This window comes from Nicrophorus vespilloides, unplaced genomic scaffold, assembly GCF_001412225.1.
Source record: "Nicrophorus vespilloides isolate i.1.1-1 unplaced genomic scaffold, Nicve_v1.0, whole genome shotgun sequence".
Lineage (NCBI taxonomy): Eukaryota > Metazoa > Arthropoda > Insecta > Coleoptera > Silphidae > Nicrophorus > Nicrophorus vespilloides.
The window spans coordinates 476,179-491,785 of NW_017100087.1; the positions used below are offsets into that span (position 1 = coordinate 476,179).

The window sequence follows — 15,607 nt, forward strand, 5'->3', positions numbered from 1 at the left end:
TAAATTGCAACTGATGATACTCATAATTACGTCTCCATTGGCTGAGTAAGATGTGTGATTTTCCTGAAACATATATTTGTGATTTTCATGATGAAAATGCCGTGAAACGAATGGCATATAGTCCACTTGGTAAGACGGGAATCAACGTATCTAAACTTTCATTAGGCACTGGTGGTTTTTCCCAACTTTATGGGTAAGTATCTTCAATTTCCTCTTTTCTCCAGTAAGAACTTACAATAACAATGAAGAGTAAGTTGCCTATATAACTTTCGAAACAAGTTCTATATTTATATATAAGAATAATAAATGTTATATAATATTATTGTAATTGAGTACAAAGTAATACATCAGATATAGTTTTTTTTTTCAAGTGTAGAGTTCAAAATTGAGTTATCGGAACACTATCGGAACATCAAATTTTGATGTTGATAAATTGAGTCCTTGCCTTGATTTACTAGCGGAACTACAATGTGGGTGGGGATATATGACTTTGTTTAGGACTCTTAGATATTAGAAATAAAAGGTGTCTAGGGCCCATGACTTTCTTAATGTGGCCCTCTGAGAACCGACAATCCACCCCCCACCGCTTCATCAATTTTTGTACTTGTTGTTTAGGGCTCTATGATTTTCATATAGCAATTTGTATGATGCCATCAAATTTGTCAGAGTACTTCGTTACTTACAGGAGGAACAAAAATTTGAAGCATGGTTTAATTTATAATTATTTATATAATTTTAGTGGATTCGATTTAGAAGAATGCAAGAAAACAGTTCGAGGTGCTTTAAAGTCGGGCATAAACTATATAGATACAGCGCCGTGGTATGGACAGGGCACGTCCGAAGAAACACTTGGAAAAGTTCGTGCGAAATAAAGAAAAGTGCGGTGTATAGAATTTTCTATTTTAAATTGTAGTGTCTGGATGGGATACCTAGGAAAGCGTATTACATTGCAACAAAAATTGGAAGATACGAGTTAGATCCTAAATTGATGTTCGATTTTTCGCCCGAGAAAACTAGAGGCAGCTTGGAGTTGAGTTTGAAGAGGCTTGGTTTGGATTACGTGGATATAATTCAAGTATTAATATCAATTGCGTGATATTAAATCTATAACGATTGTATATGTTTAGGTGCACGACATTGAATTTGCTCCATCCTTGGAGTACTTAATTGATAATACATTACCAGTATTAGAGGAGTTCGTGAAGCAGGGAAAGGCTAGGTTTATTGGGATCACCGGTTATCCGGTTATTGAATTAGCGAAATTATTCGAGAAATCCCGGGTGAAGATCGATTCGGTTCTCTCGTACAGTCGCATGTCTTTATTCGACGATAGTCTAGAAAATGCATTGGAAATGTTTGAAGGTGTAGGTATTGTAAATGCTGCATATTTGGCTATGGGCTTGCTAACAAATGGAGGACCTCAGCCTTGGCATCCCGCTGGAAGTGCCATCAAGGATGCATGTTTGAAGGCTCGCAATTACTGCAAGGTATTTGACAGTAATTTAAGTAATTACATCAACCGTAAAATCGTGTTAGAAATTCACGATAATTTCGTCAAATTATTTTATATGAGAATTTTATAGCCGCATTTCGTGTTTCGTAGGAAAATGACGTGGAATTAGCTAAATTGGCCATGCATTATGTCTATAGCAAGAAAAGTATCCACACACATTTGGTCGGTATGAACACCGTGGATTTGCTGAAATCCAACTTGGACACTTTTTATAACGGTTTGAATGGCAAGGAGAAGAAAGTGCTGGAACATATAATGCAAAAGTAAGCGCAGTTCTTCGGGTTACAGTTACTGTATTATGTAATTTCAGCATTTTTTTGGATCTCAAGGAGAAACATTGGGAAGGAGTCGAGATTAAGAAATATATTGGACAATTACAGATGTAAATATTTGTACGTTTGAACGGCGATATATTCATGTGCAAATAATAAATATGTTATTGAAATATTACCGCTTCATTAAAATAAATTTATAATTACATTCCTGTTGTACGATATTTGGCAGAAAATTATGTTTAAAATCATATGTCAATAAATTTAAATTACCATTATTGTCGAAGTTTTATTTAATGTACAAAACCAAAATTTATCTTCCTATATTTTAAATAAGAAAATTATAGGTCGATAGCCCTTTGGTTACAATTGGTGACTAATAAAGATTATTTTTATCAATTTTTAATTTTTATCAATTTTAATTAGTTCAAAAATAAGCAAACAAGTTTGAAAAAGTATAATCTTTAATCCATGTTGTTGCTTTTCCAATTAGAATGCGTGAAGATAATGTCTAAAAAAAAGTATAGAAATACGTGTTAAATGTATTACAATTTCTAGAATATAATTCCAAATAAGTGATTATTAATATTTATAATCATTTTATTTATGATTGTAGATATTTCTGAATCCTGGTATTTGTTAACATGTTTACACAAATGTAGAAATTTCAAGCAAACAGTTTACTAGATAGCTAATCAATTTGACATGCAAACATATAAGTTATACTACTAAATTTTGGATAAAATTTTTATTTTATATTGGTTAGAACTGTCTTTTGAGAGTTTCTGCAGGTATGTGGGCATTACAGAGCTAAACAAAATGGAGATGTTACTTTGTCGAAGTAATAAGGTCGCTAAAGATCTTACGGAATTCGAGGGCAGACCAACCAAGGTAAAGGAAACTTGGGTGTGTTATCTGCTGTAGAGATGCAGCGTTGCATAATAAGGTATTACGAAGGTAATTAAACTGTTAGTGTATATTCTTTTCTGTATCACTTTATCGACTCGGTACGTATTGGTATTCTTGCATAATAAATATCAACTCTCTCAGTGATATAATAGGATATAAAAATTTATACAGATACTTAATATTAAAAACATGCTACAGCTACATAAACTTGTAGATTTTTCTATTAAACATTGACATATTATTTTTTAGATTCACTTGAATGAATCTCTAACATCAGCACAGAAGAACGAATCTGAATGTGTTAATAATAAGAACAATCTGCAAAGTAGATCAATTTTATTTATTTCCATAAGTCTAAAAAAATAAACGAGAATGCAAATAAAACCATTATGCATAAATTAGTAAAGCAATTTTGCGGATAATAATAGTACTGCTAGATATGAAAATAGGAAAATGAAGGTATTTATAAATATCTTCTTATCATCAGTTCATTACTTGTTTGAACGTAATATGAAGTATTTGTATTTTCTGATACATAACTAACTAATTATGCTAATGACAATGACGTAATAGGAAAAATAGTTTGATAATACAGGCATTGCAAACGCATCAGGTTTATTCAATACCTTATATAAATGAAATTCAACTGCCAACACATATACACGTGTTTTTTTTTTATTATTTCATAGTATATTTAATTTACAATCTTATTCTTGCGAATATTAATTAAATCTAATGGCGGTAGAAATTTTGCTTTTTGGTAAACTTCCCAATGGAAGTTTTTACCATTATATCCTTCTGTAATTTGTAGATTGGCTGTCATCTCGTAGGTTAACTTCAGTAGTATATTGATGCTCTGCGATTCCACTATTTCCTTTCACTGCGAATCTGCTGCTATCCTTAACACTGTCATTATCCATCGACTTGGCTGAAAGTCCATATGCTGAACCTCTTTCATTTGACTGCCTATTAATGATGAACGATGGCTCTATTGCTGGAAGCACCGAGAGTACTCACAAAGGGCCTGGCTTGACCAGGATTCGAGCCGGCGTTCACGGAATCGTGGGAAGGACGACTTAACAATTCGGCTATTAGTCGCCCATATACACTTTGGGAAATAAATATTTGGAAAATATATTATTGAAAAAGAAAGTACGAAACGTCCTTGGCCAATTATTTTCATCAGTAAATAAATTGACTAGCAAAAATTGACCTATTGTTTTTTTTTTTAAATGAAAGGTTCATATTATTATAAATATCAGAATGTCAATAACAGAAACATATTATAGTGAAATTAAAATTGATGATTTAGTATATTCATTGAGAATGAAGTTCAAAAGTATAACGCTTTTACTATTTGTTTTTATTTAAAAAAATAGTAAACGTTAAGATTTCTAAATATAAATCATTAAAACTTCGGAAAGTATCTTCTAATTCAGTGATTCTCAAACTTTTTGGTCCGCGACTTCCTTTTGGACATAAACAGTTCAGAAAATAACTAGGATTGATCTGTTATTATTTTTTTGTGACATCCCAAATATTTCACACTTTGAGTGTCACTGTTCTATTGGTAGAAGAAATAACATATAAATTGGTTGCAGATTCCAATTTGAATGATGTGAAAAGAAGACTTTATTTCATTTCTATGAAAATTATCCTGTAATAGTGCTGAGAGTAAACTTTTAAAAAGAATTACAAAATTTCTTAGCGAAATTTTGACAGAATTACAAAATAAAATTTTGATTTAAATTCAAGTTTATTGTTTTTGTTGGAAAATAAATTTATTTATCTTAAATTCAATAAAAATTCATATTTATATAAAATTATATTCAATTTATATTAATTTCCTATTTATAAATACTACTAACTAGATTCTAATTAAATATATGATTAATTAAACGAAAAACAAATCGTTTGCAAAATAAAAATATAAATCTGATTTCGAGTTTGTTATTGATACAGAAAATTCGGAGATAAATGTATTTGTAGCAAATAAATTATTTTTCATACGCAAATATTGTTTAAAAATCGACACGTGTCCGCCCGGTGATACGAAGTGCGCGCTACAAAAGGAACAAGCACAATAGATTTGTCGAAGAATTCGCGTGCATTCGACCTATTCACCCGAGGCAGTAATTGAAAAATCATTTTTTTTTCTTCAATTTAAATTGTAATACATCATTTTCCGACTGTTTTCCACGCCGAACATTCACTTAAGTCTGCACGTATAAATATCCAATCTCCAAACAGACACGTGCCTGTATTCGATTTGCATATTGATTTACATGCGTGTACAAAGTTTGTTTTTTCAAAAAAATTATAATTTTTTTTTAAATAATTAAATTTCGTGGCAACATCATCATTGTTAAATTATGCGAAGAAAAAAATGTGCAAAAATGAAAATTATAATTATATCAAAGCAATTATGTCGTAATTATTCGACAAGCGGTTTTAGTTAACATTGAACAAATTGAGATTCGCGTACTTTATACTTCGATTTCGCTTTACAAATTTACTGAGGTTAAAAATTTTAGAATTTAATTTACATGATGTTACATTAACGTTTAAAAATGGAAACAATAATAGTCGTTTTAATTTACATACTAATAAAGGAAGGTCACGTATAATAATTAATAAACAATTAGTTAGGTAATAAGTTTACTAGAAAGAATATTTATATAGCTTATAATTTAATTGAAAATAATCTTAAATACAGGGATTTCTAAACTTTATGTTACCTCAACGATCAGAATAAATTCCAATATTTTCTACCAATTTTTTCGCGTCTCTCGCAATTTAGAAACCTCTGCTTTAATACAGTCAAAAAGTAAGATGCCCTAATTTCAAATCTTGCACATAAACATTAGCAAGGAAAAAAATGAGTGGAAAGATCAAGACTAATCGGAATTGCAAAACTGCTCATATTGGATTTTGCAACACAATACAATTTTTTGTTTATTGTACTCTTTTCCTAGAGTTGAAATTTGGTATATATTAATAATTTTGGTTACAGTTACAATTATTTAGTATAACAATATATGAACGCTGCTTAATATTAATATATTTCCAAAACTCTTATCTGATTACAATTACAAAATATGTAAATAAATAACAAAAACAAAAATCCGTAAATAATAAACAATATTTTTATTAAAACCTTGTATGAATATTTATTATGTAAATGAATATTCTTATTATAAGAAGAAACAAACATTTAATTGCATAATCAATATTAGAGATTTTATATCACAATTCTAATAACTAATCCTAAATATAGATCCCCATCATTGTATGAGCGGTGAAGGGGTGGTTTGGGTTGCTATGTTGACAACGAAAAAAAATGAGTGAGCTGAGGGTGACATTCTAAAACCTTCAAAAAGAAATTGCATCACTTCAAATTTTAATCGATAAAAATGAACAAAGCGAATCGATAAAAGTGAACAAAGCGATTTTGGTGCCTCAACTAACATTGTTTGGGCCGGTCGTAGCAATGCTACTACTCATCGACTATAATTTAGTAAATTGTGAAACATTATTTAGACAATTTTAACACTTGTTATGTCATTAAAGTAATTTGTTTTTAAATTGTCACTTTTTTTAAATATCTATTTATATTGTAATTTATTTAGAGGAAACTATTTAGCAATCTTAATTAACACTTATGCGTGTTTTATTTAAGAAAAATTCCGACCTTCTGGCATTTTTTAACTGCAAAAATATTAATCGGAAAGTCGAAAAAAATAAATAAAAAAAAAAGTTTATTTACATCATCAAATGTAGACTTCGCCATTTCCAATATATTTAAATACAGGTATCCCCCGACTTATTTGTAAATAAGTATTTTGTTTATTTTAATCTAATTTTTTAAATGTATGCAGTCTGTAATACGGAATTTAACATATATAAAAGTCAATAACATGATAAAGTGTAGTATTTGAAATTTTTAAAATTCAAAATTTATTGCTTAAAAAATGAACTTGAACTAAATTTTATTTTGATTCGAAATTGAAATGCTTTCCATAATATAATGAATTAAACTTATTTTTATTTGGACCATATGTTTCCAAATCAAAATGAGATGAATGTTTAGATGTGAAAATGAATTGTAAGCAAAGAAACACGATTTTATTTGCTTTTTTTTTGTTATGTATAATTGTTGTTTATTGCTGCGAGTTACGTTTGCTTGCAGAAAATGAAATAATGCAATGTCAAATATTATGTAAATGATTACGTATAAATTAATGCAAAACAAAAAATAATGTTTTTCCATCGAACCGACAAAATAATTATAACTCTGATAATAACATTATTTTGTTTACATGTTATTGTTATAGAGATAGCATAAATAAAATCTGCATTTTTTTTTAAATATTGTATTTATTTTTGTTGATATTGAGTTTCTTTCTTTTTTTTTAATATAATTTAATAATCAATTTGTTTTGATGTAATTTAGCTTAGGTTTTTGTTTCTCAAATAAAACTGTTTATTTATTTTATTATTTGTAACATAGTTTGAATGTAGTGAACACTGTTTCATTATTGTAGAAAACATTTCGATCCGTTTGGTGTAAAAGCTCGAGGTAGACTGTAGCATAGATCAGGTATGAGGCATGTATGTTCATTATTATATGCGCGATAATTTAGTGGAGTATGTGCTGTAGTCCGCAGAAAACGTTTATAAGGAACTGCTAAAAATGTTGTCAAGTTAATGTACATGTACTTTTGGTGCTACCACCATCACACCAATACATCATAAGTGTTAACATACTCAAAAAAAAAAGTTAATATTCTAAGGATTGTTATTTAATCGTCGGTGAGTTTTACTTACTTTTAACCTAGATTTTTTTGACAACAAACTCTTATATTAAAAAAACAAGAAATTAAAATCATATACTGTTCATTTGATTTCTTTATTTTTTTCTTATGAACTTATTTATTATATTGTTTCCGATTTGCAAGATATTTCTTTTTTATACAATAATTATTAAACACTTTTGTCGAACGAGTGCATGCAGATTTAATTAATAAAACAAAGCCTTGACATTTTTTTGCACACATGCGAATACACTCTCGTGTCTCTTTAAATGAAAGTCTTTATATAAAAAAAAATAAACAGCTTTACGCAATAAACTTAATATATTTGCGTGAAAAGTAATGTTACTTGTATATTTTACAAACAGGTTTTTCAATTTAAATAGCTTCGAATATTATCGTTATTTTTGAACAACAAATTCTGCTACCCAATCATCGTTCATTAATTTAATTGCATAGGTGATATGGCAAAATGTGTAATAACATATTCAAAGTCCGGGTTCATTAGCTTTAGCACTACAATTTGAATGGCATTTCGTCCATAATTTCTGGAAATCATTCACTTGTTTCTTATAATTGTTTTATAATTTGTTTGCGTCGCGTGGCAAAGAAAATTAAGTTTTGATAAACAAATCGCTCTCACGTTTCTACAGCTAATTAATAACGATTCTATTTTTGTTAACTTGATTTACTTATGTCACTAACATAAAAATTAAACGTAGGATACTTTTTGAAGTTTAATTAATTGTGGGAAAGCAATATTATTCACAGTCGACATATTTAAAAAAAAAAAATGTAAAATGTATTAGTGGCGGTCAAAGTCACTGCTATTACCACATATCAGAGGGTCGAACCGGAAATTTGAAGAATAAAGTATTTCATTAGAACAAACTCAAATGAAAGTGATTAAAAAGGATATTACAGACTGAAGAAACATTACAAAGTGCAGTCACTAATTTATTGATTTTTATTTTCAATATTATAATTGAAATCAGCAGTAAGAAGGGAATTTGGTAAATAAAAATAAACCAAAATTTGATATTTGACTCGATTTTATATTTTAACTAACCATTTTAAATTGATTTATTTCGATTTTAAATTTTAATTTCAACCGGAACCGAACCGGAACTAACCGAAACCGTATCTATAGTTCAAGATTCGGTTTCGGTTACATTTACTTGGAACGTAACTATTTATTTCCCATAACTATTGATTAAAACTATCGAATGTTTACATTCAAATTAATGAATAAACATATAAGTCTATTTTTACATATTTTCACTATTTGTGTTTGATGTATTCATGCAATTTCCATCCATCTATTTTCGTTGTGTCGCGCTGATTTTAATCGATCGAATTTGTGTTGTAACGAGCTTAAAATGCCAATGAACCAACACGCATTTCGTTAATTACATAAAGAAACTGATCTTGTTGCAAATTTTGCACGCACGCCGATTTTTAAGGTCGTTTCTTGATCACTTTGCTTTACAATAACAACAACAACATCAACAAATGTTCATATTCTTTTACTTACGTTTAAGCTCAAATCTTGGCCAATTTTTGCAAGTACGTTTGATGCTGTACCGCGAACGGAAAAGCAAAATTATTCAAATCGTAGCAATTTCCTATGACCCATTTCTCATCAATTTATTGTTTTAATCCCTAAGCAATGATTTGATGGTGGCAATTTCGGGTGTCATTGACATTACCTTGAAATCTACGTCCGTGTATTCCGTTTGCCGTAATTGGCACGTGTGCAATTGTATCAGACTGGATTCGAATTTAAGAATATTTATATTAGAAAATACTTAACGTTCTCATAATTAAACGAATCGATTTTTAAATTCATAATTACTTTAAACTAAAGTTCAAAATAATTACATATATTTCTATTTAAAGAGTTACAGTACAAGGTCATTGCACTTCTGCAAATAAAAATCTGTTATCTCTCTATTAATTAATCTCTCATAATTAAAATAATAACATTTACTTATTATTTACTATGTAAGCAAAATTACTTAAAACCATAACACAGTTAATATTAATAAATTAAACTTGATTAAAACTTAGTATGCTTAAATTATAATTAGCACAGTTCGTGTATTACGATTGCTAATTCAAATTAATTGATAGAAAAACAATAAGTAACTTTTGATGGTATCGAATTATAAATAAGCTTTATATCCTTATTATTTACATTCCAATTATATTTAGCACAGTAATCTAAGATTGGACAAGGATCTTTGCGTATGCGAAAGGAAAGGGGGAAAATGTGTGTACTTCTTGGACAAAATTCGACGCGCAAACTCGAAAAGTTTCTATGGCCACGATAAAACCGATCCGAAGAATCATTTTAGTTTTTATTTTGTCCAAGCACGGTCGGGCCCTGAAGGTGTCCCAAATTCAGTAGGTTCGATATTGTACATTATATAGCAGCGCGCACCTTAAAGTTATCGTGTGCATTTGTTTCGCAATTAGCCCAGCAGGAATTTAGAGTGAGTATATAAATAAAAAAAGGCTTATTTGCATTCCCCCATTGCCGTTACACAATAGTTTATTTTGGATTGTGCCAGTCGGTGTTTGCAATAGTGAATCCCTTTTTGGAAACAATCATGTACATTTGAAGGAAAAGGTATGAAAGTACATTCAAACGATCTGAGCGCTTTAAAGCAGATTACATTAACAATACGTTCATCGATATTTATATCTAATATCATATAAATATTCCTCTCTCAGATTGGAAGCGAAAATAACTTTAGAATTTTAAAGAATGTTTGAATCGAAACTACAATCTATTAAATATTAAAGCTAATACAAACACATTTTAGATTTCCAGCTGACGCTCAGTTTTTTTTAATTGTTCTTAATTTAAATGTCAATTTAAGAAAATATTAGTGTTAAAAATAAACAAACACAATCTTTCATTAATTGTGGTTTACCTTGGAATTAACAAGACATTTAACTTTAAATTGTTCAACAATTAATTAAGAATGTAAAAATATCGTAATCAGAGTAGATTTTGTTTCATTCAACAAAAGCGACTCTAATTGAAAATGTATGTATAAACATTTTAAAAGAGACGCGCACATTTCTGTAAAACGAATAACGTCTACACTAAGTCTACTACGCGTCTGGACGGTTGTCTATACGATTATTTGCATATCCATGAATTAAATTTGCAAGTTTTCATTTCGTACACTATTTAAGTATTCAAAGTATTCGACGCCACAGAGTTCGTGCAAACAAAAATATGAATGTAGTAGTAGTCTCGGTATTCTTTTCAACAATGAATAATAGGTGTTCGAGTTAAAATATTCGAACAGCTAGATACTTATCTTAGACCTTCCGAACCGGTATATGCAGGTGGAAAACCCGGCGAAATTTATATGAATTCAAACAATATTTTTATTTGCTACAGGAAGTTGAATCAATTAAAAATAGAAATTATTTTTTTTTCCTTCAATTTTATTAATTTATTACGTTTATATTATGAATGTAAACAAATTTAATTAGTGTGTAAATTATCTGCAAATAAACAGGAATTGGAAATTTACGTAACACGTGTTTGTGGAATTTCATATAAAAACAAATTCGAAAAAAAAAACATAAATTTTTTATACTTGATACCGAAAATCAATCAGTTCAGTTACATAATAACTACTAATGCAGTGTATGGCTCCAAGTATATGTGAGTGATGTGGTTTAATACTTTTTTGATGAAAGAGATCTCCAAAATAAATTTGTTTATTGGAACCAACTCTCACTCGATAAGCCCACATTATTTTTCCTTTGAGAAAATCGCGCGCGTGTCTACAAACACATGGAATTATAATCAAAGTACAAAGTATTTTTCATAGGAATTTCCATCAATGGAAAACAAAATCCTCAATTGATAGCTCAATCATTATTGTTATTTTCTTTTGACTAATATTGTTTGTATCATTATTATAATGGAAATAGTTTCAATTATATTTTCGATAGCGGATGATAATGATTTATATGTTATCTAATAAAATCTTTATTCAAATCTTAATGATATACGCACTTTATCTGTAATACATAAATTTATTAAAATATGCAAAACGAGGACAGACGTAGGCTTTAAATACATAATTTCTTAATTAATTGATCTATTGACAATAATACTTTAATATTTATAATAATATTTATTTATGCGTTAGTCAATAATAGACGTAAAAATCATTAAAGGCTACTGACCTAAGAAATACGTTTCCGATTAATTATTGTGGTAACTTCAATTTGAGATCTTTAGAAGTTGAGAAATATAAGATTTATTATAATTATTATCATCTTGGCAATATTATTTTGGGTGGACAATTCAAGTATTGTAAAACGATATAAACATGAATCTTCTTCTTATTATTATTTAAACATTAGCAAATTAAACGATAAATGTAAATATGGATCACTGGGTTCACTTGCACGTTGAACTGTTTCAAAAGTGTAAAGCAATGTATTTAAATTGCAAATCCGTACTAACCCCATAACACGTTACGCGTAAAGATGTCCTGTGTCGCGTAAATGTTTGCAAAGAACTGCGTCGATCTCCAGGTATATAACAAAACAAAAAACCTAAGTTGAGAAAAACCAATTGTACATTGCTTTAGCTTCATCGCACATGGGATATAATTCAGTTCGTGTTCATGAGCAGACTGAGCCAAATATTTCTGATAAAAAAAGAAATGCAATAGGATTTTTTTTATTCTGCTCCTCTCCTCTCGCTCCGCGATAGTAATCTCATGTTATCGGACTACGGTTTCGTTATTTGCAATTATTTTAATTTGATTCGCGATTGTCGTTGGTGGTTGTCCGTTTTAAAATTCTGTTTAGTGTACTTTTTCGAAATGAACAATGAGGCAGAATTGCAGAGGCGCGGATTTTTCTATAACATTTACGGTACGTGAATACAAGAATGGAGAGATCAATTCGTTGTACGCACTCTCATTTTGGCATTGCATTTCGAGTGCATTAATCTGCTTATTAAACTGATAATCTCAAAAAAAAACGGGAAGTTTTCAATAAATTTTAAGCTGCACTTGTTTTTTAATCTCGTCAACGCCAACATTCTCCATCGACTTTAATCTTAATTTGATGTGACTTTCATTATGATTATTGTATGTTGAACAGTTTCTATGCGTTTGTAGCTGGGTCATATCTTTTGAGCAACGTACAATCGCCTTATCAGTATTGTAATATTTGTAAATAAATAAATATTTTTATATTAATATCTTCCAAAATTCTTTAATCACTTTTATATTATATCATATTATAAAATTAATTCAGCATTTAAAACATTGATTTGGAGCAATATAAATTGTGAAAGAACTGTTTGTTGTTTAGCAAGAGTTAATGATTAGCGCCACTTAATTAAATTGATTGGTGCCTTTTTAGATGTCAACAAACTAAGAAAAAAAACAGCACATGTTTGATATTAATAAAAATTTCACTTTCACCATTTCACCATAATTATGAAAGTTTCTGTTATTGATTATAAATATTTAATTTTGTTGCAGACACAATGAAACAATACAAGTTTTACATATTGCCGCTGGTCTTTTTGCTTTTAAAAAGTTATCACGAGGTGAATGCGAAATGCAGCTACAGCAAACCAATCGTCCAAACTGAGTACGGTCAATTGCTCGGGACGTACAACGCATCAAGATCGAATCGGCCGTTTTACAGCTTTAGGGGAATCCCCTACGCGATGCCACCGATCGGAGAACTTAGGTTTAAGGTGCGTTTGATCTGGGCTTGATTTTTTTGTTGATGCAGAAGTTGAAAGAGTGTGAAATTTGCAGGAACCAAAGCCAAATCAACCTTGGGATGGACTTTACGACGCAACAAAAGATGGGAATATTTGCAAGCAAAAGAACTATTTATTTAGCACAAATCCCCCGATCGAAGGATCTGAGGATTGTTTGTATTTGAACGTTTATACACCAAAGGTAAGCGCTGCATAAATTGGAAGAAACAAAATGTGTTAATACTATGATGTATTCCAGGAAATCTGTAATCTGACACCAAAAACGAAACTCTTTCCCGTTATGGTTTTCATACACTATGGTGGATATTTCTCTGGATCGTCGCACAGCAGTTTAATAGGACCAGAATTTTTTATGGATAAAGATGTCGTACTTGTTACATTCAACTACCGTTTGGGGATATTCGGTTCGTACAGGTCAGTTTAATCGTGTCAGGATTGAAAGCAATCTGCAATTTTTTTCAGGATTTTATTCATCTTTGGACGACGAAGCTCCTGGTAACTGGGGTTTTAAGGATCAGGTCGCAGCTTTGCGCTGGGTGCAAAAGAACATTGCGTCCTTTGGAGGCGATCCTAAATCTGTCACAATCTTTGGTCAAAGTGCCGGAGCCGCATCGGTACACCATCACATTTTGAGTCCTTCCTCCCAAGGTTTATTCCACAGAGGCATTTCTGAAAGTGGAAGTGCTCTTTCGATCTGGGCTCGACCTGCGAACGATTTTGCAGCAATAATCTTCAGGGCTTCTGCGCAGGTAGCGCAGTGCGATCACACGGCCGATAGCAAAACCATCATTGAATGCATGAGAAATGTTGATGCTGATAGTATGGTCCAAATAGCGGATACTTTTAGAGTAAATCAACAATAACGTTTTTAGAGAACAATTATTAATGTTTTAATTTTCAGTATTTTTCGATTGAACCGGTTACTGTCTATACGATTGTTAACGAAAATAAAACTGAAAGAAATCCAGAACCATTTATAGTTGAAGATCCTCTGTTGATTATTACTAAAGGAAATTTCGCAAAGGTTCCTTGGATTGTTGGCGTAAATTCAGATGAAGGAATTCTTAGAACAAGTCGTATGTTGTCTAAACACTTAATTTCTTTCATAAGTATTAAGTAAATATTTAAAATTTGTAGCTTTATTGAGACAGAGCGACACGTATATGCAACTAAAACAGAACTTTGATACACTATGCCAAAAAATACTTTTATTAGATGTTAGTTTAACTAATGGAACCACGGAGGAACTTTGGCAACAGTATAAGAAGTATTATATGAATGGCAAAGACATTGATATCAATGATCCAAAAACAGTGCAAGGTTTTACCAATGTATGTATAACAGTCACATACATAACAGATTTAATTTTTATAGTATATCTAATCTTGTAGCTGTATTCGGATCGTTCGTTCATTCATGGTTCATATCAATCTGCTCTCATTCATTCTTACCTTGGACATTCACCCATTTGGTTCTACAACTTCGATTACAAAGGAAGCCTTTCGTACGGAGATGTATTTGCTGCAACCAAGGAGAACATCAACTTTGATTGGGGAACTAGTCATTGTGATGAACTGATATACCTCTTCAACTCACCAGCGCTGTTCCCAAAATTAAATGCAAAAGATCGCATGATGAGCAAGACGCTCATTAAAATATGGACGGATTTTGCATCTCACAGGTAAATACATAGTTGTTTTTGTTCTGACAATCAATGTTATTGATGCTTTTAATTTTCAATTGCAGCGAACCAACGCCCATCGCAAATGTGAGCAAATTTGAACGACAAGGCTGGGAATCGATTCCGAACATCACAGGAACGTTTCCAATCGAAAATCACTTCTTGCATTACCTCAATATTAAAGGATCGAAATCTAGTTTAACACACAAAACCATGCAATTGGAGATGCGCAACGACTTCCTGAACAACAGGATGGCTTTCTTAAATTCGTTGAGTTTAAAAGAAAACATACCTGGTTTTAATTAAATTAGAAAAAAAAACGTATGCACATAAATATACATATATATATTTATTATTACTATATCATATGTATATCATTATTGCTATTTTATTTAATTGTATCCATTCACTGTTTTATATTTCATAGTATTTTACTACAATAAAAGTATTATTTCGTATTTTTTAATAAATATTAGATTTTTATTTAAATCAAATTCCTTCTTAAAAACAATAACCTTTATAAAAAAAAGAAGTTTCATTAATAATAAAATATTTCATTTTACATTAAATAAACTAAACCATAATAAACTTTATTTATTATACAGTTTATTGTCATGAATTGATTAGAATTTTTTG

At 30.2% G+C, this 15,607-nt stretch overlaps 2 protein-coding genes across 4 annotated transcripts; both read left to right on the forward strand.

Annotated features, from left to right (window-relative positions):
- The first annotated feature begins 1 nt into the window (after position 1).
- LOC108567277 (L-galactose dehydrogenase-like) lies at positions 2–2,031 on the forward strand. The gene is made up of 6 exons (XM_017927644.1): positions 2–193; positions 740–857; positions 914–1,075; positions 1,128–1,487; positions 1,604–1,776; positions 1,824–2,031. Exons 1-6 carry the CDS (start codon positions 51–53, stop codon positions 1,897–1,899), a joined length of 1,032 nt encoding a protein of 343 aa, XP_017783133.1. The 5' UTR covers positions 2–50; the 3' UTR covers positions 1,900–2,031.
- A 5,320-nt stretch (positions 2,032–7,351) lies between these two features.
- LOC108567338 (venom carboxylesterase-6-like) lies at positions 7,352–15,278 on the forward strand. Of its 3 annotated transcripts, none has more exons than XM_017927743.1 (9): positions 7,352–7,506; positions 13,040–13,260; positions 13,325–13,471; positions 13,529–13,694; positions 13,753–14,138; positions 14,192–14,366; positions 14,428–14,621; positions 14,682–14,971; positions 15,037–15,278. In XM_017927743.1, the coding sequence occupies exons 2-9, from the start codon at positions 13,045–13,047 to the stop codon at positions 15,275–15,277; spliced, it is 1,815 nt and encodes a 604-aa protein (XP_017783232.1). In that variant the 5' UTR covers positions 7,352–7,506; positions 13,040–13,044; the 3' UTR covers position 15,278. The 3 variants fall into 3 exon arrangements, with proteins under 3 accessions (XP_017783232.1, XP_017783233.1, XP_017783231.1); XM_017927744.1 differs by lacking the exon at positions 7,352–7,506 and adding an exon at positions 9,877–10,000; XM_017927742.1 differs by lacking the exon at positions 7,352–7,506 and adding an exon at positions 12,285–12,422.
- The last annotated feature ends 329 nt before the right edge of the window (positions 15,279–15,607 follow it).

Coding starts and splice junctions, on each gene's coding strand:
- LOC108567277 (XM_017927644.1), top strand. CDS start 51: ATGTGTGATTTTCCTGAAACATATATTTGTGATTTTCATGATGAAAAT. Junction 1,488..1,603: donor AGGCTCGCAATTACTGCAAG/GTATTTGACAGT, acceptor CGTGTTTCGTAG/GAAAATGACGTGGAATTAGC. Junction 1,777..1,823: donor CTGGAACATATAATGCAAAA/GTAAGCGCAGTT, acceptor ATGTAATTTCAG/CATTTTTTTGGATCTCAAGG.
- LOC108567338 (XM_017927742.1), top strand. CDS start 12,371: ATGAACAATGAGGCAGAATTGCAGAGGCGCGGATTTTTCTATAACATT. Junction 13,472..13,528: donor TGAACGTTTATACACCAAAG/GTAAGCGCTGCA, acceptor GATGTATTCCAG/GAAATCTGTAATCTGACACC. Junction 14,972..15,036: donor ACGGATTTTGCATCTCACAG/GTAAATACATAG, acceptor TTTCAATTGCAG/CGAACCAACGCCCATCGCAA.